This window comes from Elephas maximus, chromosome 22 (genome assembly GCF_024166365.1).
Source record: "Elephas maximus indicus isolate mEleMax1 chromosome 22, mEleMax1 primary haplotype, whole genome shotgun sequence".
In the NCBI taxonomy this organism is placed as follows: domain Eukaryota; kingdom Metazoa; phylum Chordata; class Mammalia; order Proboscidea; family Elephantidae; genus Elephas; species Elephas maximus.
Genome location: NC_064840.1, coordinates 69,554,816 through 69,578,439, shown reverse-complemented (window position 1 = coordinate 69,578,439; position 23,624 = coordinate 69,554,816). Strand labels below are relative to the sequence as shown.

At 41.4% G+C, this 23,624-nt stretch overlaps 2 protein-coding genes across 4 annotated transcripts in view; one reads left to right on the top strand and one right to left on the bottom strand.

Moving 5' to 3' along the window:
* The window catches only part of GTF2E2 (general transcription factor IIE subunit 2), an 81,329-nt gene extending 61,159 nt beyond the window's left edge, over positions 1–20,170 (bottom strand). Inside the window, exons 1-3 of one of the 3 annotated variants that reach the window (XM_049866745.1) lie at positions 19,940–20,170; positions 19,612–19,723; positions 14,468–14,637 (exon numbers count right to left, since the gene is read on the bottom strand). In XM_049866745.1, the coding sequence (XP_049722702.1) occupies positions 14,468–14,633 (166 nt within the window). In that variant the 5' untranslated portion in view covers positions 14,634–14,637; positions 19,612–19,723; positions 19,940–20,170. The other 2 variants (XM_049866744.1, XM_049866742.1) reach the window with 2 other exon arrangements.
* On the top strand, positions 3,376–3,763 carry SMIM18 (small integral membrane protein 18). The gene has a single exon (XM_049866756.1). It carries the CDS (start codon positions 3,409–3,411, stop codon positions 3,703–3,705), a length of 297 nt encoding a protein of 98 aa, XP_049722713.1. The 5' UTR covers positions 3,376–3,408; the 3' UTR covers positions 3,706–3,763.
* Positions 20,171–23,624: the final 3,454 nt, after the last annotated feature.

The window sequence follows — 23,624 nt, the reverse complement described above, 5'->3', positions numbered from 1 at the left end:
TGAATGGTGCCTCCTGGAGTTGTGCCATGCGGCAGTCCAGTCCACTAGTCTACTGTACTCCTTTAAGGATACAGAGTCACCAGGCACCATGAAACTGAAGGATTCTTCCTCCACTCCCCTCCTAACCAAAGGACTCTTAAATCCAAAAAGAAAATAAGCACTTAAGCCTTCACTTCTAGTCTCAGGTCATCAATTTAACCTTCAAACGCAGGAAGCAAGAAAGGAAAGAACCAAGCCCTGACAAAGAGATGAAGTGATCTGACAAACCAATTTGATTAAAAAAAAAAGTCCAAGGGAAAAATAATTTAAGAAGAAATCTGAGAAATTATATTATTATGGCTTTGGCCTTTTTTTTTAATTTTACTTTGTTGTTTTGAGAATATACACAGCAGAACATACACCAATTCAACCTTTTCTACATGCACAATTCAGTGACACTGACTACATTCTCCGAGTTTATGATCATTTTCACCCTCCTTTTCTGAGTTTTTCCTCCTCCATTAACATAAACTCACCGCCCTCTAAGGTTCCTATCTAATCTTTCAAGTTGCTGTTGCCATTTTGGTCACATACAGTTCTTAAAAAAGCATGATGCAACCAGAGACTTACATCATCCTGAGACCAGAAGAACTAGATGGTGCCCGGCCACAACCGATGACTGCCCTGACAGGGAGCACAACAGAGAACCCCTGAGGGAGCAGGAGAACAGTGGGATGCGGACACCAAATTCTCATAAAAAGACCAGACTTAATGGTCTGACTGAGACTAGAGGAATCTCAGCGGTCATGGTCCCCAACCTTCTGTTGGTCCAGGACAGGAACCATTCCCGAAGACAACTCATCAGACATGGAAGGGACCGGACAATGGGTTGGAGAGAGATGCTGATGAAGAGTGAGCTACTAGTATCGGGGGGACACTTGAGAGTGTGTTGGCATCTCCTGTCTGGAGGGGAGATGGGAGGGTAGAGAGGGTTAGAAACTGGCAAAACCGTCACGAAAGGAGAGGCTGGAAGGAGGGAGCGGGCTGACTCATTAGGGGGAGAGTAAGTGGGAGTATGGAGTAAGGTGTATATAAGCTTATATGTGACAGACTGATTTGATTTGTAAACTTTCACTTAAAGCACAATAGAAATTATTTAAAAAAAAAAAAAAAGCATGATGCTCAAGGCAGAGTTTTTTTACCAGTTAAGCAAAACTACTGTTTGGTTTCAAGAAGATTTCAGGGGACATTTTTGTTTAAGTTCTAAAGATGATCTCAAGGCAATAGTTTCAGGGGTTCAGCCTCCAAAAAGTCTGGGGCCTATGAGAATTTGAAATTCTATTCTACACTTCCCCCTTTTGATAAGGGTTCTTCTATAGAACCTTTGATCAAAACATTCAGTAATGGTAGCCAGGCACTGTCCAGCTCTTCTGGTCTCATGGCAAAGGAGGCAGCTGTTCATGGAAGCAATTAGCCAAACGTTCCACAGCCTCCTCTCCCCTGTTGCTCGAGGCAAATAGAGACCAACTGCAACCTTTTAAGACCCCAGGCACTATGAAACAAACTAGGCAGTAGAATAGAAAAACTAAACATGTTATCACTTTGGCCTTTTTTTTTTAAGTTACTTTTTTTTTGTTTTGGCATAAAAATGATACTGTGGTTTTGTCTAAAAACAGAATCCTCACCTCTTAGAGACATATATCGAAATATTTCTGGATGAAATGATATAATGTCTGCAATTTGCTTCAAAATAATCCACAGGTAGGAGCAAGTAGGTAGAGGTAAAGGCTGGCAAGAGTTGATCAACGAAGCTGTGTTAAGAGTGCGTGCAGATTCATTATACTCTTACACGTCTGTACTAATTGAAATTTTCTTTAAATTAAATATATTTTACACCCAATATATCTTTAACATTCAGAAAAGAGAAGTGTTTGATAAACATTTGTTACAAAAATAAATGTAAGTTTGTTTACAACTAATGTAGGGAAGACTAAAAGGAAACATACAAAATAACAGTAACTGAATTAAACAAGTGGAACTACTTTTCCTCACTTCTTTCCAAAATTCTCTTAGAGTATAGGTATTTTGCAACTTTTAAAAATACGCTTAGAAAGATATTTTTGAAAAAATGAAGATCATAAAAATCTTAGAAAGCAATCTGTGTATGAATTGTTGAATGAGAAATTAATTTGCTCTGTAAACTTTCACCAAAAGCACAATAAAAAAAAAAGAACTAAATGAGGTAAGATATACAGGTACTTGATTTAAAATAATAATAATAATCCATTTAGTGCTTCATTACTGTGGCTCCATACTATCACTCTTCAATCCTTACTGCCCCACTTAAGGTCTACCAAGTGTCAGGTTAACAGAACCAAAACTTAATCCAAGAATACGGAAACTTTAACTCACTAGTTTATTTTGTGAAATGTCATGTTGATTTAATAATTGATACCTTTGGGGGGTGAATTTGTATGTTTAAATATTAGTGTCTGTGAGTCATCTAGGTATGCGAAATATTTCAGACTATCATATACATAACAAACAATTCCAAAATTAAGGTCTTTACAGAGACAACTTAAACCTAAAATGTTATTATTCTTATTCTGAGAACTGTCATGATTTGGCTTTTCTTTCTGCCCTATTTTTCACTCAGCCTCTGTTTCTTGATTCAGATCACCTGCTGCCAGAAGTTTAAAGGAGTGCAAACAGGAGGCAGAAACACACCAAACCAAAAAGGTGAGAAGGACCCACAAAGGTAATGAAAAAAGCTTTTGCAAGAGACAGTCTGAAGAACACTACCTTAAAACGACAAGATTTCTTGTAGGTAATAGTAATAGCCCACCGACCACTGATTCAACCAGTTTTAAGGAGCCCTGGTGGTACAGTGGTTAAAGCGTTCGATTATTAATCAAAAGGTCAGCAGTTCAAAACCACCAGGAGCTCAGCGGAAGAAAGGTGTGGCAGTCTGCTTCTGTAGAGATTTATGGCCTTGGAAACCCTATGCGGTCCCTATCAGTGGGAATCAACTCAATGGCAGTATGTTTGGTGGTTTGGTTTTAGCCAGTTTTACACCAAGTCAGCTGCCTTTTTCTACCCTTCGATTAGCAGTTAATTTCTGGACATGAACCTTGAACAAAAGAACATCTGTATTTGTCTAATAAATTCAATTAATAAAAAATTAATAGAATATGGTTTACAGAGTACAATGGCACAGATATACAAAAAAATTTAAAAATACCATTCATAGTGATGTTTTCCATTATTTGTTGAGGAAAATAAGGAAGACTCATGTGCCTGTATAAATTTACTAACAAATTAGTACTAACATTTGAGATTTGAACTGACACACTTGGAGAGTTTTGTCATATATATTCACTTTCTTTTTATAGATTCAAAAGAGCAATACAAGAAGTGAAATCTCAAAGAATGGCCTCCTTGGGCTCCAGCTACTGGAATGAAACCACTACATCTGTTTATCAGTACCTCGGTTTTCAAGTCCAAAAAATTTACCCTTTCCATGACAACTGGAATACTGCCTGCTTTGTCATCTTGCTTTTGTTTATATTTACTGTGGTATCTTTAGTGGTGCTGGCCTTCCTTTATGAGGTGCTTGACTGCTGCTGCTGTGTAAAAAACAAAACTGTGAAAGACCTGAAAAGCGAACCTAACCCTCTTAGAAGTATGATGGACAACCTAAGAAAGCGTGAGACTGAAGTGGTCTAGCACTCCATACGAGATGATAAAGATCTTTGAAAACTGCCTTCAACCCCTTCTGAGTAAAAAGCAAATAATTTTCTGAGGCCCAATCATTGTCAGAAAGCTGATTCTGACTTTGAAGGGTTAAAAGATCCCTCCAAGAAAGAAGAAAGGAGTTAAATGCGCACTTTTGTGTATGTATGCCTTTCATTAAATCTGTAGTAAAACTTCATAAATGTGAGTAATTTACCAAGCTGTTTAAAATACCACTTCAAAAACTGGATAAAAGGTTCCTAGAAAACATAAGCAAGGCTAATGATGCTCAAATAAACAATTCGTGTACACTAAAAAAACAGAATACTATTATCCTCCATGTGTTTTGGTAATAAAAATGCAATTTAATATGCTTATCTAAGCTCAAAGTAAAATACTTTCAATTATACATAAATTCCCTATTTATTAAAAAGCAACATTTTCTAATTTACTGAAGGCAACTTGTATATTTTTAATGGCTTGAAATTTATGTAGGATTAGTATTTTCATTTTTAGAAGTCTCAAAATACTCAGAAAGGTTACAAATACAACTGCGTAAAATTTTCAGAAAATTTGCTTATTTTTTTAGGAAGAAATACATAATCTAAGAAAGGCCCAGGCTATTTTCAAACAAAAATTTACTACTATATTCCCTAAATTGCATTTTTTGAGTTTGTTCTTTCATTTTACTTCTCATGTTCACACTCTCAAAGGCTAAGCTACCAAATGCAGAAGAGACCACATAAAAAGTCAAAGAACCATGCAACACCTATGAAGGGATACTCCTACTTCTCATTTATCACTATCTCCCTATCTGTCATTTCCCATTTAGGACAATAGTAAAAAATCTCAAATCCTCAAATTTTGCTCATTAATGAGGTGGTGGGCATGACAGCAATGGATGCCGGGCATCCCCTCCCTCGAGGAGGGTCTCTAGGGGACTCTGGGAAGCTGGACTGTGCTGCCCCACGCCCTCCTGCCTGGGAGAGCACTGCTTCCAGCTGCCACAGGGGCGGCCTCCTCCACGGCCACGGCCTGCAGGTGGTCTTACAGGCAGCACCCAGCCGGCGGCACCTATTCTGGGTTTCCAGCTCCTGTTCGGTCTGAGGCCCTACAGCTCCAAATTGCTGTGAGGTGGAAAGGGAGGAAAGAAAGGCGTTGGAGAAGATGTTTGGAAGAAATACATGTGAGTTTCATGACATCCCAAAGTGAGCCAACTGGGCCTGAGGCCTCCGCCTCCGTGAGGCCAGGTGTGTGGCAAGGCTCCCTAGTCCCTAGTCCCTAGTCTTGGTGACTCACCAGGCCCAGAGGGCAGAGCAGGCTCTGGGATGGTGAGTGCAAGGCTTGCAGGGGTAGGAGTGAGCCCTGGAAGCAGCTATGTGAGGGAAGCTCTGCCCAGCACGGGAGAAAGTTGAAGGGATTAAATCATGGGCCCTCCCATCACACAGCCTGGCTTTATCCAGCTTCGTCTCCTCTAAGCCTCCTTCTCCACAAAGAAATAATCCATAACTAGGCTCGTCACAGTGATGAGCCCATCAGTAAATCTTAGCTGTTATTTCTATGATCATATTTTCTGAATTAAAAAAAAAAAATCGAACAAATGGATGGTCTGAAAACAGAAACAAAAAAAAAAACCCCTCTATCTTGCATAACTCCCATTTTCACAGAATGACCTGGTCTTTGGAACCTAACCACGTCAGTAAGTGAGGAGTGGGTATAGAACAGTTTTATTTCTCTGAATTCCAATGGCTACACATGTATTATATTTTATGATCCTCACACTGTTTCGCCACCATCCAAGTAACAGGAGCAATCCCAACCAGGCTTTCACCCACGACAGTATGCTGCCCCCTTAGGCCGGGAACGCCACTCCTAGAAATTCACCCTAAGGAATTAATTCAACAGGAAAAACCTCAAGGCACAAAGATGTTTATAATAGCATTGCTCAAAATAACAAAACACTGGCAACAACTTAGCCTCTCCCTAGTTGTGGCACATCAACTTAACGAACTACTAAAAAGCCACTAAAAACTAAGCAAAATGGAAAAAAAAAACTTGATGTGCAAAGTGAAAAGAAATTCAGAATGTAATTATAGATAATTTTATAAGTGGGTACACAAGTAAACCCTGAAAAGAAATATGGAAAAACGAGAAGACAGATATGTTAAGTGAACTAGGAAAACAGGGAGTCCCAGGAATTGTAGGGGATTTTTTTCCCTCCCATTACTAAGGGAATAATGTTCTCTGTACAAATAACTACATGGTGAAGATAGGTGGGCGTAAATTTGTTATTTTCTGTTTCAAAACCCATTGCTGTGGGGTCCATTCTGACTCATAGCAACCCTACAGGGCAGAGCAGGACTGCCTCATAGGGTTTCCAGCCAATGGATTTGAACTACCGATCTTTTGGTTAGCAGTTGCGTCCTTAACCACTGCACCATCAGGACTCCATTTTCAGTTTTGGGAACCCTAAATACCAGCCTGAAATCACCTTTACACAAATTATTTCTTTTATTTCTTCTAGCAACAGAAACAAACACAATAATTCAGCCAACTTTCAAAGGACTTGTGAACTTGTAAACTTAGGTATACAAAGTATTCTGGTAACCAGGAGCTACTCTGAGCACTGTTAAAAACACATTTTCATGAACAGTAAGTTTTGGGGTCCTTGCCATAGATGGGAGGCACACATGTACTTTTATAGATAGATTTTTTTGATAATGCAGCCTATCTGCTTTTCCCCACTATACCCTGTAATTTACTTAGCCATTCCACATGTGTACTGAATACCTACTACATATCACAGATTAGACCAGACACTGAGGGTACAACGGGGAACATGTAATCATGCAATTAACAGAGCACACGATAAGAGCTTTATCAGAAATAGGGAGTGCTATGGGAATTCAGGAGCCCTGGTGGTACAAATGGTTGACGTGCTTGGCTACTAACCAAAAGGTTGGTGGTTCGAGTCCACCCAGGGGTGCCTCAGGCGGCCTGATCATCTACTTTCTGAAAAATCTGGCCCTGAAAACGCTATGGAGCACAGCTCTACTCTGACATCCCATGCGCTCACCATGAGGTGGAATCAACTTGAAAGCAACTGGTTTTTTTGTTTTTGTTTTTTATGGGAATTCGTAGGCTATCCACTGAATTCTCACTGGAGAGTGGGGGTAACACAACTTATAGTTGAAGCCTAACAGAGGAATAGGAGTTAGCTGAAGGAAAGAGAGACGGAGGAAAGAAAAAATGCTCCCTGAAGAGGAAATGATATGAGCAAAAACAGTGGCAAAAGGCAACAGGCAAAAGAGAGCAAAGCGTGTCGGAGGAGCTACAAGTTAGTCACTTCTCACCAGGACAGCGCACAAGGAGGAAGAGTGAGAAACGGGGCAGGGAAGATGAGCAGGCAGGGCACAGAGTAAAAAAATCACTCTGACTGCTATACAGAAAACGGACGCTAGTGAAGCTCAATCAGAGGGAGAACTAGTCGGGCAACCCAACGATAGTGACCCGGATAAGGTAGGTACAGTAGTCTTTAGCGTTGTTCGCCCAGTATCTCCTGGTCCCCTCCTCCGGAGCATGTGGTAACACTGCTGTTAGGAACCCCTTGCGGTTGGGTGTGGTCCCGTGACTGGCTCTGGCCAGCGAACTGTGAGCGGAAGTGCTGTGTGTCACGTGTAGGCCAGAACATTTAACCACGAGTGCAAGATCCTCCAGAGCTTATTCCTCTGGGACAGAAGTCAGCAGCATTTGGAAGACCAGCTACTCTCAAGTGTAACGATGAGTATGAGGATGGCGCAGGACCTGGCAGCGTTTCCTTCTGTTGTACACACAGTCGCCAAGAGTCGGAACCAACTGGACAGCACCTAACAACAACAACTGTCAACCTGGGTCCTTGTGTGACTAAAATGAGCTGAGAGCCCTGCCAACTCACAATGAACACATAATATGAAAGAGAACAAACCTCTGTTGTTTTAAGCCACTGAGATTTGGAAATTGTTATCACAACATAGCCTATCCTATCCTGACTATTCCAAGTGATGAACCTGGAAATGAAGAGAAGTAGATGGACTAAAGCGGCATTTAAGAGCATCCTAGGGGTGGTACAGGAGCCCTGGTGGCGCGGTGGTTAAGAACTCAGCTGCTAAACCAAAAGGCTGACAGTTCAAAGCCACCAGCCGCTCCTTGGAAATCCTATGGGACCGTTCTACTCTGTCCTATAGGGTTGCTATGAGGCAGAATCAACTCAACAGCCATGGGAATGGTTTGTGCGGTGACGCGCTCAGCTACCAACTGAAAGGTTGGCAGTTTGAACCCACCAGCAGGGCTGTGGAAAAAAGGCCTTGCAATCTTATTCCGTAAAAGATTACAGCCAAGAAAACCCTATGGAGCTCTGTTCTACTCTAACATGTGGGGTTGCCACGAGTCAGAATCAACTCAATGGCAACAGGTTTCTAAAGACCTCATCGTAACACCACCTCTTCCTTCAACTCCCAGCTTCATAGCTCCCTTCACAATAAAAAAAAAAACAAAAATAGGTTGAGCACCCTGAACAGGGTCTGGGCAGGTAGGATGGACAGAATTCCTGGCCAAAGAGGAGCGAAGCCTTACACAGGCTTTTCCTGCTATTGAATGGGATCTGCTGTCGGCGCTCATGAAGATGAAATTCTCAGCTGCACTAAACAGGGGAGAGGTGGGTAAATTCCACCTCTGTCACTAACCGCATAGTACGAATCGGCATAAATCCAACTCCTAAAGTGTGGATATGGATACGGTTCTCACCTTCCCATTTCTCCATTCTCATTGCCAGCCATGCAAGCGGCACACTCTCTCCGACCTTAGCCACAAAGAAGCTGGGTCAGTACTCACAAATTAGATAAACATCACCCTTCAGATGCAGCCCTTCTCTGACCCTAGCAACTCAGAGCTAGGTCAAAGTCCACAAGTTAGAAGGAAATTCTCTTTCCTCACTGCCTCGTCAGTTCATTAATTTGCTGGAATTACTCACACAATTCAGAGAGAGTACATCACGCTTAGGATTACAGATTTATTACAACTAAAAATGATACAAATGAAGAGACACTTAAGGTGAGGTCTGGAAGGGATCCCAGCGTGGAGTTTCCATGTCTTAGAGAGGGAAGTTCTACCCTGTCTTGTGCATGGTCACCAACCAGGAAGCTCATCTGAGCATCAGGGTTCCAGGCTCTTGCTGGCCTCGCCAGGTGCCCATGATAGATTACATCATGCCTCCTGAGGCTTCGTCAACATTGGCCCCAAGGTAGTCCCTCTTGGTCTGGTCACCTTGACTCATTAGTTTAAGCTGTGGTGCAGCTAGACTGAATCGAGGACAAAGGCCAAACTGCCTTCTGCAAGGTGATTCCACAGCTCACACCAGCCTATGATCTGTAGCTAAAACTAAAAAAGCAAAGATATTCTTAAGCAGGTCAAAGAGACTAATGCTAAGAGTGGTTCTGTGCTAATGCTTAAAATGCTTCTTAAATTTTGTTTGTTGCTATTGTTGTTGTTAGGTGCAGTCGAGGCAGTTTCAACTCACAGCAACCCTATATACTATAAGTTAATTCATACGGAACCCTGGTGCCATGGTGGCGTAGTGGTTAAGAGCCTGGCTGTTAACCAAAAGGTCAGCAGTTCAAATCTACCAGCAACTCCCTGGAAACCCTGTGGGCAGCTCTACTCTGTCTTATAGGGTTGCTGTGAGTCAGAGTCAACTCAATGGCACACAATAACAACAGTGTATGTGTAAAGGAACGAGAGACCTACTCTGGTTAAAAAACAGCTTTGCTTTAAAATTAGTTATTATTACAGCTCAATGGACATCTAGGAAGATGTCTAATAAGGCTTACTGTTACGGCATCTTTAAGTAGCTAAATAATTCCTGTCGTCAATTAAGTTTCACTGATCTTGTTTAAAATAGTTCTAAGAGTACACTAAACCCAAGCCAGCAGAAGAATGGAATAATAAAGATTAAGGTAGAAATCAATGAAAAAAAGAAACAGAGAAAACTCAATGAAACCAAAAGTTGGTCTTTGAAAAGATCAACAAAACTGACATACTTTTAGTTAGATTCGGAGCCCTGGTGGTACAGTGGTTAAGAGCTAACCAGAAGGCTGGCAGTTCAAATCCACCAGCCACTTCTTCGAAACCCTATGGGGCAGATCTACTGGTCGCTAAAATACTAAATCGACTCAATGGCAACAGGTTTGGTTTTGATTGTTTTTTTTTACTTAGACTGATCAAGAAAAAAGGAAAACAATTTCTAAAATCAATAACAAAAGAGAAGATATCACTACTGACCGTACAGATATTAAAAGGACTATAACGGAATATTTTGAAAAATCAAACAAGGTACGTGATAAAATGGCAAACTGAAAAAAAAAGATACAAAGTACCAAAATTAACTCAAGAAAAAACAGAAAATCTGACAGACACAGACTGTATTTTTACACAAATAACTTGCACCTTCTACGTTTGTTTGCCAACCGCACCCTCCCCACCACAAGGTATTTTCGCAAGCAAGCTATGCTAATTTTTTTTTTTTTTTTAAAGCAACATGTTTTTTAAAAATTGGCATAGCTATGCTTACGGTGCTTATGAAAATATCTCACAGGGAGGAGGGGGCATTTGCAAACAAACGCAGAATGTGCACATTATTTCCATAAAAATAGAGTAATACGCACTTAAGAAGTGGCTCTTCCCATAAAGAAAAGGTCAGGCCCAAATGACTTCACTCATGAATTCTACCAAGCATTAAAAAAAAGAAATAATATCCATCCTTCGCAAACTCTCTCAGAACATAGAGGAAAAGAGAACACTTCCCACTCATTCTATGAGGGCAGAATTACCTTGATACCAATAACAAAAGATATCAAAGGAAACTACAGACCAAAATCCCTCATGAAAAGAGAAACAAAAATGCTGAATAAAATATCAGCAAACTGAATGTTTCAACACTTAAAAAGGATTACACCATAACTACGTAGAATTTATGGCAGGAATGAAAGGTGGTTTAACATCTGAAAAATTAATGTAATGTACCATATTAATAAAACACGAGAACCACATGATCATCTCAATAGATGCTGAGAAAAAAATCATTTGACAAAATCCAATATCCACTTATGATTAAAAACTCTTAATCAGAAACAGAAAGGAACTTCCTCAACCTGATAAATGGAACCTACAAAAAACCTGGAATTACAACCAAACACTTTGAGGGATAGAGTAGCAGGGGTGAGGGTCTGGGGACCTGGTTTTGGGGGACATCTAGGTCAATAGGCATAACAAAATTTATTAAGAAAATGTTCTGCATCCCACTGTGGTGAGTGGTGTCTGAGGTCTTAGAAGTTTGTGAGTGGCCCTCTAAGATACATCAATTGGTCCCAACCCACTCTGAGCAAAGGAGAATGAAGAACACCAAAAACACAGGAAAATGTTAGCCCAAGAGACAAAAAGGGCCACATAAACCAGAGACTCCATCAGCCTGAGACCAGAAGAAGTAGATGGTGCCCGGCTACCACCAATGATCACCCTGACAGGGAACACAACAGAAAGTCCCTGACAGAGCAGGATAAAAGTGTGGTGTAGAACTCAAATTCACATAAAAAGACCAGGCTTGATGGTCTGACTGAGACTAGACGAACTCCAGAAGACATGGCACCCAGATTCTGTTAACCCAGAACTAAAACCATTCCCACAGCCAACTCTTCAGACAAAGATTAGACTGGACTATAAAACATAAAATAACACTCGTGAAGAGCAGGCTTCTTAGTTCAAGTAGATACACGAGACTAAATGGGCAGCTCCTATCTGGAGACAGCATGAGAAGGCAAAAAGGGACAGGAGCTGGTTGAATAGACAAAGGAAATTGGGGTAGAAAGGGGGAGCATGCTGGCACATCATAGGGATTTCAACTAGGGTCACATAACGATATGCACCTAAGTTTTTGTATGAGAAATTAACTTGAGCTGTAAACTTTCACCTAAAGCACAATACAAAATTAAAAAAACCTGTAATTAACATCATACTTAATGGTGAAAGACTGAATGCTTTCCACTTAAGATCAGGAAAAGACAAAGATGTCCACTCTCATTACTTCTATTCAACATAGTACTAGAGATTGTAGCCAGTCCAGAAAGGCAAGAAAAATAAATAAGGCATCCATACACTGGACAGAAGAAATAAAACTGTCTTTATTCACAGAAAACATAATCTTGTATGTAGGAAAAATTCTAAGGAATCTACCCAAAGAAAAACTACTTAAATAACAAGTTCAGCAAGGTCACAGAATATAAATCAATGTACAAAAATTCATGATATTTCTACATAACTAGCAATGATTTGGAAACCCTGGTGGCGTAGTGGTTAAGAGCTATGGCTGCTAACCAAAAGGTCAGCAGTTCAAATCCAACAGGTGCTCCCTGGAAACTCTATGGGGCAGTTCTACTCTGTCCTATAGGGTCACTAAGAGTCGGAATCGACTCCACGGCAACGGGTTTGGTTTTGTTTTGGTTTAGTAATGATTAACAATCCAAACAATCAAATTAAGGAAACAATTCCATCCACAACAGCATTGAAAACAATAAAATACTAAGTAAGAAATTCAAAATAAGTACAAGACTTGTACATTAAAAACTACAGAACATTGTTATAAGAAATTAAAAGCCTACATAAATGGAAAGACACATACATCCTTTTATTCCAGTTCACTGACTAGAAGACTTAATATTGTTAAGACAGCAATTCTCCCTATACTGATTTATAGATTCACCACCATCTGTCAAAATCCCAGCGGGCTTTTTTGCAGATGTTGATTGGCAAGCTAACCCTAATGGGAATCAAAGAATCCAGAAAAGCCAAACCAGTCTTTAAAAAGGACAGAGTTGGTTAACACACACTTTCCAATTTCAAAACTTTCTACATCAATCAAGAGGAAGACACAGGTCAATGGGACAGACTTGAGATCCCAGAAATAAACTTTTTGATTTATTGTAAACTGATGTTCAACAAGGGTGTCAATGCAATTCAGAGAGGGAAAAAATAGCCTTTTTAAGAAATGGTGCTGGGTCGAATGTCCACACACACAGACACACAATGAATCTAGACCTTTATGCTAAACCATAAACACTGATCAAAGGTCATATAGCAGAAGCCTGATCAAAAGGGGGAAAATGCAGACCAGAATTTCAAATTATGGAATCCAGATCTTCTGGAACCACTGGGGCTGAATGAACCCCTGAAATTACTGCCCTGAGATAAACCTTAAACCAAAAATATTCCCTGAAGTCTTCTTTAAACCAAATAATAGTTTAGCTTAATTAGTAAAAAATGTCTGCCTTAAGCACTGTGCTCTTTTAAGGAACTATCTGTATGAGACATCAAATTGAGAAGAGCAACTCAAAAGATTCGATAGGAAGCTTAGGGGGCAGTGAGCTTATGTTAATACAGGAGGGACAATTCAGAAAAGGAGAGTAAGAATGGCTGTACAACTTGGAGAACGTAACCAACGCCACTGAATTTACACGCAGAAATTGAATTGGTGTATGTTCTACTACGTATATTTTCAATAACAAAAGTAATTTTTAAAATAAACAAAAACAACCTATAAAGTTTACCATGTGACCCAGCAGTTTTCCTCCTAGGTATCTACCCAAGAGAAATAAAACCATACGTCCACACAAAACTTGCATATAAATGTTCACAGCAGCACTATGCATGATAGCCAAGAAGTATAAACAATCCAAATGTCCATTAACTGGTGAATGGATAAACAAACTGTAGCATACCCATATAATGGAATACTCTTAGCAATAAAGTGGAACAAAGTGCTGATACACGCTACCACATCGACAAAACTGAAAAACATGCTAAGTGAAAGAACCTAGAGAAATAATGACCACATATTGTACAATCCCATTTATATGAAATGTTCATAACAGACAAATATACAGAAAGTGTATTAGTGGTTGGTTTGGGCTGAGGGAGATGGTGGCATAGAGGAATGGCAAGAATTGCCCACAAAAGCAAATCTATCAAAACAGAAAGTAGATTTGTGGTTGTCTGGGGCTGGGGTGAAGAGGAGGAGTGACTACAAATAGGCACCAGAGATCTTTTTGGGGTGACAGAAATACTCTAAAATTGGATTGTGGTAATGCTTCAGCAACTCTGTAAATTCATTAACTCACTGAATTGTATACTTAAAATAGGGGAGTTTTATGTTAAGTACATTGTACCGTAATAAAATTATTAAAAAATATATATATTACGCTAAGAGAAAGAAGTCAGACCCAAAACACTACATATTTTACGATTCCATTTATACAAAACATCCAAAAGAAGAAAATCTATACAGAGAGAGCAAGTCAGTGGGTGCCTGGACTGGTGTGGGAACAGGGAGTAACTGCAAATGGGCATAGGGGTTCTTTTGGGGGTGATGAAAATGTTCTACATCTAGATTGTGGTAATGGTTACACACTTTTGCAAATTTACTACATCATTTACACGTACAACTAAAACGGGAAAATTTTATGGTATATAAATTGTACCTCAGAAAAGTTGTCTTTTAAAAAAGATAATTACCTAGATTTTAACTATAACACAAGGCTATGAGCATCTTAAGAGCAAAAATGTTCTCTCCATCGCTTACATTTTAACACAGTGCCTAACGATCTATACAAATGTTGAACCTGGCAATGAACTTGCCATGACTAAATAGTCTGAAAGAGTCAATTTCACTAACCGGAATTTTGTTTGGAGCCTGATGATCCCCCATGTTCTAGCTTTGCTTTTTTCTTCTTTGACAGCGATGACGATGACTCAGAAGACACTGAACGTTTCTCTACTACGGGAGTAGAAAGGGCTCGTTTTTTGAACAGCTCCCGTTCTCTCAGCAGGCTTGGATCCATAATGCTGCAAAAACAGAAGTATCTTTAATACAGAGTAAGTTACTCAAATCTGTATGCCAGATACACAGACCTCAACAACAGTTACTGCCCAAACATTATCTTTTATTGTTAGTTCTCCAGAACTTGTATTTACTCACTTATTCATTCATTCAATAAATATTTAATTAGTGGCTATTATATATGGTTTTTTATTATGTGCCAAGCAAGGAACCCTGGTGGCAAAATGATTAACTGCTCAGCTGCTAAGCAGAATGGCAGCTGTTAGAACCCATGAGCTGCTCCTTGGGAGAAAAGACCTGACGATCTGCTCCTGTAAACATTTCAACCTAGGGAATCCTACGAGGCAGTTCTACTCTGATCTATGGAGTTGCTGTGAGTCAGAACCAACTAGATGGCACACGTTAAAAACACGTCCAAGTGCTGTGCTAGAGTGCTAGTAAAGAAGACAAAAGTAGAACAGTTCTCTAAACTTTTAGAACTGCACTGTCCAATGCGGTAACCACTAGCCACATGTGCCTATTAAGCACCTGAAATGAGGCTAGTCTGAATTGAGATGTGCTCGAAGAGTAAAATACACACCAGGTTTCAAATACTTGGTACAAAGAAAATATAAAAAAATCACTGAACTGTTTTATATTGGTAATGTATTAAACTGATGATATTTTAGATATACTGGGTTACATAAAATATTAAAATTAATTTCCTCTGTTTCTTCTTACTTTTTTAATATGGATACTAGAAAATTTCCACCACTAGTCAGTGTGTCGTACTGTGGGGGCTTACATGTTGCTGTGATGCTGAAAGCTATGCCACCGGTATTTCAAAAACCAGTAGGGTCACCCCCAGTGCACCAAGTTTCAGCTGAGCTTCCAGACTAAGACAGACTAGGAAGAAAGACCTGGGGGTCCACTTCTGAAAAAATTGGCCAGTGAAAACCTCACAAACAGCAGCGGAACACTGTCTGATAGAGCGCCAGAAGATGAGCCCCTCAGGGTGGAAACACTCAAAATATGACTGGGGAAGAGCTGCCACCTCTAAGTAGAGTTGATCTTAATGACATGGATGGAGTAAAGCTTTCAGGACCTTTATTTGCTGATGTGGCACAATTCAAAGTGAGAAGAAACAGCTGCAAACAGCCATTAATAATCGAAATGTGAAATGTACGAAGTATAAATCTAGGAAAATTGGAAGTCATCAAAAATGAAATGGAACCCATAAAGATCAAAATCCTAGGCATTAGTGAGCTGAAATGAACTGGTATTGGCCAGTCTGAATTGGACAATCACAGGGTCTTCTCTGCCAGAAATGACAAACTGGGTAGGAAAGGCATCACATTCATCATCAAAAAGAACACTTCAAGATCTATCCTGAAATACAGTGCTGTCAGTGACAGGAAAATATCCATATATCTGCAAGGAAAAAAAATTAATAGAACTATTATTAAAATTTACACACCGAAAACGACCACATTTAATGGTCCAGAGACTGGAGGAACTCCCAAAACTATGGCCCCCAGAGGTTCTTTTTACCCAGAACTAAAACCACTCTTGAAGGCCACTCTTCAAAGATTAGACTGGACTATAAAACAAAAAATAATACTGATGAAGAGAGTGCTTCTTAGTTCAATCAGATATACAAGACCAAATGGGCAGCTCCTGTCCAGAGACAGGATGAGAAGGCAGGAAGGGACAGGAACTGGTTGAACAGACACAAGAAACCTGGGGCAGAAAGGGGGAGTGTGCCGTCACACTGTAGGAATTGCAACTAATGTCATATAACAATATGAGCATAAATTTTTACACGAGAAATTAACTTGAGCTGTAAACTTTCACCTAAACACAATAAAATAAACTTATGCACCAACCACTAAGGCCAAAGATGAAGAAACCAAAGGTTTTTACCAACTTCAGCAGTCTGAAATTGATCAAATATGCAATCAAGATGCATTGATAAAGATAATGGTGACTGGAATGCACAAGTTGGAAACAAAGACGGGTTGGTAGTTGAAAAATATGGCCATGGTGACAGAAAGGACAACAGGAGATAGCATGATAGAATTCTGCAAGACCAACAACTTATTCATTTTAAATACCTTTTTTCAACAATATAAACAGCAACTATGCACATGGATCTCAACGGATGGAATACACAGGAATCAAATTGACTACATCTGTGGAAAGAGACACTGGAGACGCTCAATATCATCACTCAGAACAAGGCCAAGGGCCATATGCAGAACGCATCAATTGTTCATACTCAAGTTCAAGTTGAAGCTGAAGAAAATTACAACAAGTCCGCAAGGGCTAAAATGCGATCTGGAGTATATCCCACCTAAATGTGAAGGCCATCTCAAGAAGAGATTTGACGCATTGAACCCTTATGACCAAATACCAGACAACTTGTGGGATGGCATCAAGGACATCCTACATGAAGAAGACAAAAGGTCATTAAAAAGCCTGGAAAGAAAGAAAAAGATCAAAACATATGTCAAAAGAGACAATAAAACTTGCTCTTGAACTTAGAGTAGCTAAAGCAAAAAAAAGATGAAGTAAAAGAGCTGAACAGAAGTTTTCAAAGGGTGGGTCAAGAAGATAAAGTATTACAATGAAATATGCAAAGACTTGGAGTTAGAAAACCAAAAGCTTGGAACTTCTCAACCTGAAAGATCTGAAGAAAAAACTCCAGCCTTGAGTTGCAATACTGAAGGATTCTATGGCGAAAATACTGAACAACTCAGGAAGCATCAAAAGAAGATGGAAGGAATACAGAGTCACTGTACCAAAAAGAATTGGTTGATGTTCAACCATTTCAGGAGGTAGCATATGATCAAGAACTCATAGTACTGAAGGAAGAAGTCCAAGCTGTACTGAAGGCATGGCGAAAAACAAGACTCCAGGAATCGGTGGAATACAAACTGAGATGTTTCAACAAGCAGATGCGGTGCTGGAGGTGCTCACTTGTCCGTGCCAAGAAATCTGGAAGACAGCTACCTTGCCAACCAACTGGAAGAGATTCATATTTGTGTCCAAACCAAAGAAAAGTGATCCAACAAAATGCAGAAATTATCAAACAGTATCATTAATGTCACACACAAGTAAAAATTTGCTGAAGATAATTAAAAAGCAATTGCAGCAGTACATCAATAGGGAGCTGCCAGAAATTAAGCCAGATTCGGAAGAGGACATGGAAGCAGGGGTATTAATGCTGATAGCAAATGAATCTTGGCTGTAAACAGAGAATACCATGAAGATGTTTACCTGTGTTTTATTCTCTATGCAAAGGCATTCGACTGTGTGGATCATAACAAATTATGGATAACATTGCAAAGAATGGGAATTCCAGAACACTTAATTGTGCTCATGAGGAACCTGTACATAGACCAAGAGGCAGCTGTTCAAATGGAACAAGGAGATACTACATGGTTTAAAATCAGGAAAGGTGTACATCACGGTTGTATCCTTTCACCATACTTATTCAATCTGTATTCTTAGCAAATAATCCAAGAAGCTCAACTATGTGAAGAAGAACGGGGCATCAGGATTAGAGGAAGACTCATTAACAATCTGAGATATGCAGATGACACAACCTTGCTTGCTGAAAGGGAAGAGACGTTTAAGCGCTTACCGATGATGATCAAAGGCTACAGACTTCAGTATGAATTACACCTCTACGAAGAAAACAAAAGTCCTCACAACCTGTTTATCATGATGTTGCTTATTCTCCCAATAAGCAACATCATGATAAGTAAAATGAAGATACTACCAACAGTGTCTACATCTAGCTCAACTGTAAAAAACAAAAAGAGTCATTAAAGCGATTTTTTAAATAGTAAAGCACCACACTATACAAATATGTTATCATTTCAGTATTACTATTTTGAGACGGGTTTGACAAGAAATAACAAAATGATCACACCGGAGTAAGGAAGGTAGAGTGTCTTGGGGCAAGGCAAAGTGTGATACCAAGAACGAGCAATGAGAATTCACAAGTGACATGGTGGGGGGCAACAGAAGACTGTAAACTCTAAAACGGGAAGCATTTGTATCAGTTTATTTCCCCTTGTTTAGATAAGTAATTAATCTGGGATTTTCCTAATGATTTAAACACAAATTCAAAGAAAGCCTTAGAGTTTAAAAAGACCTAAATACAGTATTTGATCCTCACAACACTATGAGATAATAAGGTATTAGTTTCACTCCTATTTTAAGATGTGAAATCTGAAGTGAAGCTGTATGGTTACAGTCACACAGCTGGGAGAACTAGGGCTAAAACCACAAATATCCTGACTACCGGTCAAGTGCTCCTCACACCGGATGGGAAACACTGCTTAAGGCCTCTGCAACAAAGGCCACCTGTGTGGTACTGCTGACGATCAATGAATGGCACCTAGAGCAGAAGGCTTACTAGTATCTCCCGTTTTCACCACTGCATGCTCTAGCTAGCTTTTCCTCTTTTCTCAGAAGACTTCTCAACATTCCTATTGAGTTTCCCATCCCTATGCTGAACTGTGTTACAGTAGACAGCACACATCACCATCCCCAGTTACATTAAAAACCACCACACAGACTCACCACACCGGTTCAGGGAGCTGGCGCCTTCCTCCAAGGATGGATTTTAAGAAGCCAAAACTAAACCAAAATCTTCTGCCTCCAAAAGCCACGTTCTTGCCACCACACCAGTCGCCTCTTTTATTTAGCCTTTCTACTTTTCCTCCTTTCCCTGACTAAGCCTCAGAGGTGTCACTGGCATCTAACAACACTGCTACCAACAGCCGGCAGGCTGAGAAAACACACAGAAGCAGAGAGTAGGCTGAAAAAGGTACCGCAGTATCGTTTTTGGAAAACGTCTTTAAACTACGCAGAAAACAACTATAACTGTATGACTAAGTTTAAGGATCATTACAAACTAAGTCTCCAAAAGCCAGCTTAAAAAAAAAAACAGTCCGTGGGTGAGTGTCTAAATCACAGCCTTGAGGTACCTGTCGGCACACTGTGGTTCCCGAAACTCCACACGCGGTTCCCTCAGCTACCGCCCATGGGAACGTGGGGGAGGAAGAGACTTCTCAGCTTTCCGACGGTGCATCTTCCCTCCTGCCAACCCAGAAGTTTGCTCAATGAACGCTCCGGCCTCAAAGACAAAGCTCCCACGGAACTGTTACACCCTTGCAGTGCTCGGCCGGGAGAGCCACAGCCCAGCCTTCCGGGGCTGGAAGCCACGCTCGGCCCCGCGGGAGGAGGTGGCGCGTCCCCGTCCGAGGAACAACAGCCCAGGCTCAGCGCCCCCCAGCCGGCGGCCGCGGCCCCTACCTCAGCCAGTAGAGCCGCCCCGCGCGACCCGCCGCCGCCTCCCCGCGCCTCCGCCAGGGCCCGCCGCCCACGCCGGAGCCGCCGCCTCTTCCTGCTCGCCGTCAGCACCCCCGCCTGCTCGCACGCACGCCAGGTCGAGGTCTCCCCACCGGCCGCGGCGGCAGCGGCTACTGAGGCGGCGACTCGGCCCCGGGCTCCGCCCGCCACTTCCTGATCTGGCTGCTAGGAGCCGAGTCCCGGCAGCCACCGCGGCGCCTTCGAGGCCGAGAACGCGCATGCGTCGTCACGTGACCTCGCCCCCTCGCCAGGGGTACCGCGGGAGGGTAACAAGCAGGCTCGGGCGTCCCGGATCCCCATGACAACCAGAGGGCGGGCTGGGGAGGGAGGGGGCGGGGCGGAACCGAGGGCGGGACTGAGGGGGCGTGGGGGAGCGTGAGCGGGCGGCGCAAAGGAAGATGGAGGACCCCTTTGCTTTGTGGCAAACTAAAGCTTCTGGTTGCTACTCTCATCGTGCTCTGGAATCTGTTGAACCCAGAGTAGGGGCGCCAGCTATTGAGTGTCTACACAAAATTCAGAAATTTGTGAATTTACCTCAAATGGCTGCCTCTTTCACAAGTGAGAGAACAGGCCCAGTTGGCCAGAGCTCAACTACTCTGTACCCAAAACTAAACCACTGCCATCCTGTAGATTCCAACTCAGTGACCCCATAGGGTTTCCAAGGCTCTCAATCTCTAGGGAAGCGGAATGCCATATTTTTTTCTAGCGGAGCTGCTGGTGGCTTCAAACCTCTGACCTTTTGAAGTAGCAAAAATTCATTTTCTTTAGTGTTTTAATATTAGAGAGAATATATGTTCTTATTTGTTTTAGTATAGCTGTATAAGCTGTGATTAATCTCTAGTCCTTGGAAAATGGTGCAGGCTCTGTTCAAAATATAGCTGAGCAGCCTGTTCCACTCTTAAAACATGATACCTTACAAACAGGTTTCCCCCTATTCAAAATAGGTGATGGAGAGCTTGACATAACTAACGCCCTAAGGATGCTCTAAGTAATCTCTCAACATTTTTTTATTGCACCAGATGTACCCATCTCTTCCAAAGGGGTGCGGAGCTATCTCAGCTCCTGTGGCCTTGGTCTTTCTTCTTTTTGTTCTCTTGAGAGATGGCCTTCAGCCTGCAAACCCATAGGAAGGCTCTCTGGCATTTTTAATCTGCAGCTTTTTTTTTTCGCTCCCTATCTCAGCCACAGTGGACTTGGCAAAACAGTTCCACTAGCCAAGAGATTGTTACGTGAGTTTTTCAGCCTGTTACAAATATACTGATGAGAGTCTGGATGCCTGACATGCATATCTTTAGTTGAATAGTTTTTTTGTGGTTGTTTTGTGACGTATAAGACCATCTGTGGACTACATGCTCAAAAGATTAGATAACCCTGATCTTCCCCATATAAAACTCTCCCGTCAACCCTTTAGGGTAGACAGAATTTGGGAGAAATTTAGCCCCCTCTGTCTCTTGAATGGAAACCCCGGTGGCGTAGTGATTAAGTGCTATGGCTGCTAACCAAGAGGTCGCAGTTCAAATCCGCCAGGCGCTCCTTGGAAACTCTATGGGGCAGTTCTACTCTGTCCTATAGGGTCGCTATGAGTCAGAATCGACGACGGCAGTGGGTTTGGGTTTTTGGTTTGGGTCTCTTGAATACCGGTATTCAGTAAAGCCCTCTTACTGCTTACCTCCTCCTGTCTGAGTATTGGCTTTGCGGCAGGCTGCTCGGACCCGCGATTTGTGGTAACGCTTTCGATTAGCAGACCGGCAGCTTTACCCACTGTACCACTAGGGCTCCTTCAACTACTCTGTAGCTGTAGTTTAATTGTGTTTAATTACTTAGTACTGGTTACTCCTCAAGTTACTCGACCTGTACCTAAGTTTTCTCATTTCGGAAATGAGGATAGTATTGTACTGCAAAAGACCTCTTTCAAGTTTTAAAAACAAAGATGTCGTTTTGATGACTCAGTTGCACCTGACCCAACCAACAGTCTTTTCAGTTGCTTCACAGGCATAGGAAAGACGGACAATAAAAAAGAAAAACAGAAGAATAGATATATTCAAATGGCGGTGTTAACAAAGAATATTGAATATACCACAGACTACCAGAAGAATGAACAAATCGGTTTTAGGAAAAATACAGCCAGAATGCTCCTTAGAAGTGAGGATGGTGGGACTTCAACTTGCTTACCTTGGACAGTCATTGAAAGAGACCGATCACTAGAAAAGGACATCATATTTGGTAAAGTGGAAACGAGGGAAACCCTCATGTGATGGATTGACCCAACGGCCACAACTGACTCAGACATACCAGTGATCAGGAAGATAGCGCAGAACCAGGCAACGTTTTATTCTGTTAGACATAGGTCTCCAGGGCAGCAAATCTGAGGTCAACAGGCAGACAACTAGTAAGGTGTTATGGAATAATGGGAAGGAATCCAAGACGAAAAAATAATCTCAGAATTTAAAATTGCATTGTCCCGAGAAACATTAGCAAGTTTTGTATTAATGTAGCAATTGTATTTCACCGTTCTTTTCCCCAATAGTTATATAAATCCCAGTGTCTCATGTCTTCATGGAATTAATTCTGTCACTCTGCTGGTTTCCTCATTAATGAGTGAGACAGAATATACAAATGCACAACAACTGGATCATAGAGGATAATAGAACTCTGACCCACATAACAAGCCAAACCACAACCTCTGCAGCAATTGCCACAGAATGTTCAGGACTTGCCCAAAGGCTACCAACTTCCCTATCCCCTGCCCCAACCCAGAACCAACTCGAGAAAGCCAAATATGCTCCCCAAATCAATCATATAAGATGCCCTACTTCTAGTTAGCCAACCTCCAGCTTCCCCTGCTGTCTTAGGCTCAGTTCCCTAGAGAAACAAAACCAGTAAAGCATATAAATGTATTTACATATAGAGAGAGAGAGACTTACATCAAGGAAATGGCTTATGCGATTGGAGAAGCTGGAATGTCCCAAATGGATCAGGATAGAGGCTCTTCCTGATTCACGCAGCTGCCGCAGGGGCTGGCAAACCCAAGACTGGCAGGTCAGAGAGCAGGGCTCTTGCTCATAGGCTGTGAACTTCAACACATCCCAAGATCAGCAGGCAAAGCCACAGGTAAGCTGCTAGCTCAAGTCCCAAGAACTAGAGGCTTGATCCCATTGTTGCAGCCACTGTGTCAGTCCATCTTGTTCAGGGTCTTCCTCTTTTTCACTGACCCTGTACTCTACCAAGCATGATGTCCTTCTCCAGGGACTGGTCCTTCCTGATAATATGTCCAAAGTAAATGAGACCAAGTCTCACCAGACTGGCTATACATCTTCCAAGACAGATTTGTTTTTCTGGCAGCCCCTGGTATATTCAATATTCTTTGCCAACACCATAACTCAAATGCATCAATTCTTCAATCTTACTTATTCATTGTCCAGCTTTCACATGCATATGAGGTGATTGAAAATTCCATGGGTTGGATCAGGTGCACCTTAGTCCTTAGAGTGACCTCTTTGCTTTTTAACACTTTGAAGAGGTCTTTTGCAGCAGATTTGCCCAATGCAATGTGACTACTTAGACTACTTTCATTAAATATTAGTTCAATAATGAACACACTTGTCGAAAGTGTTAACTTTACATGCAG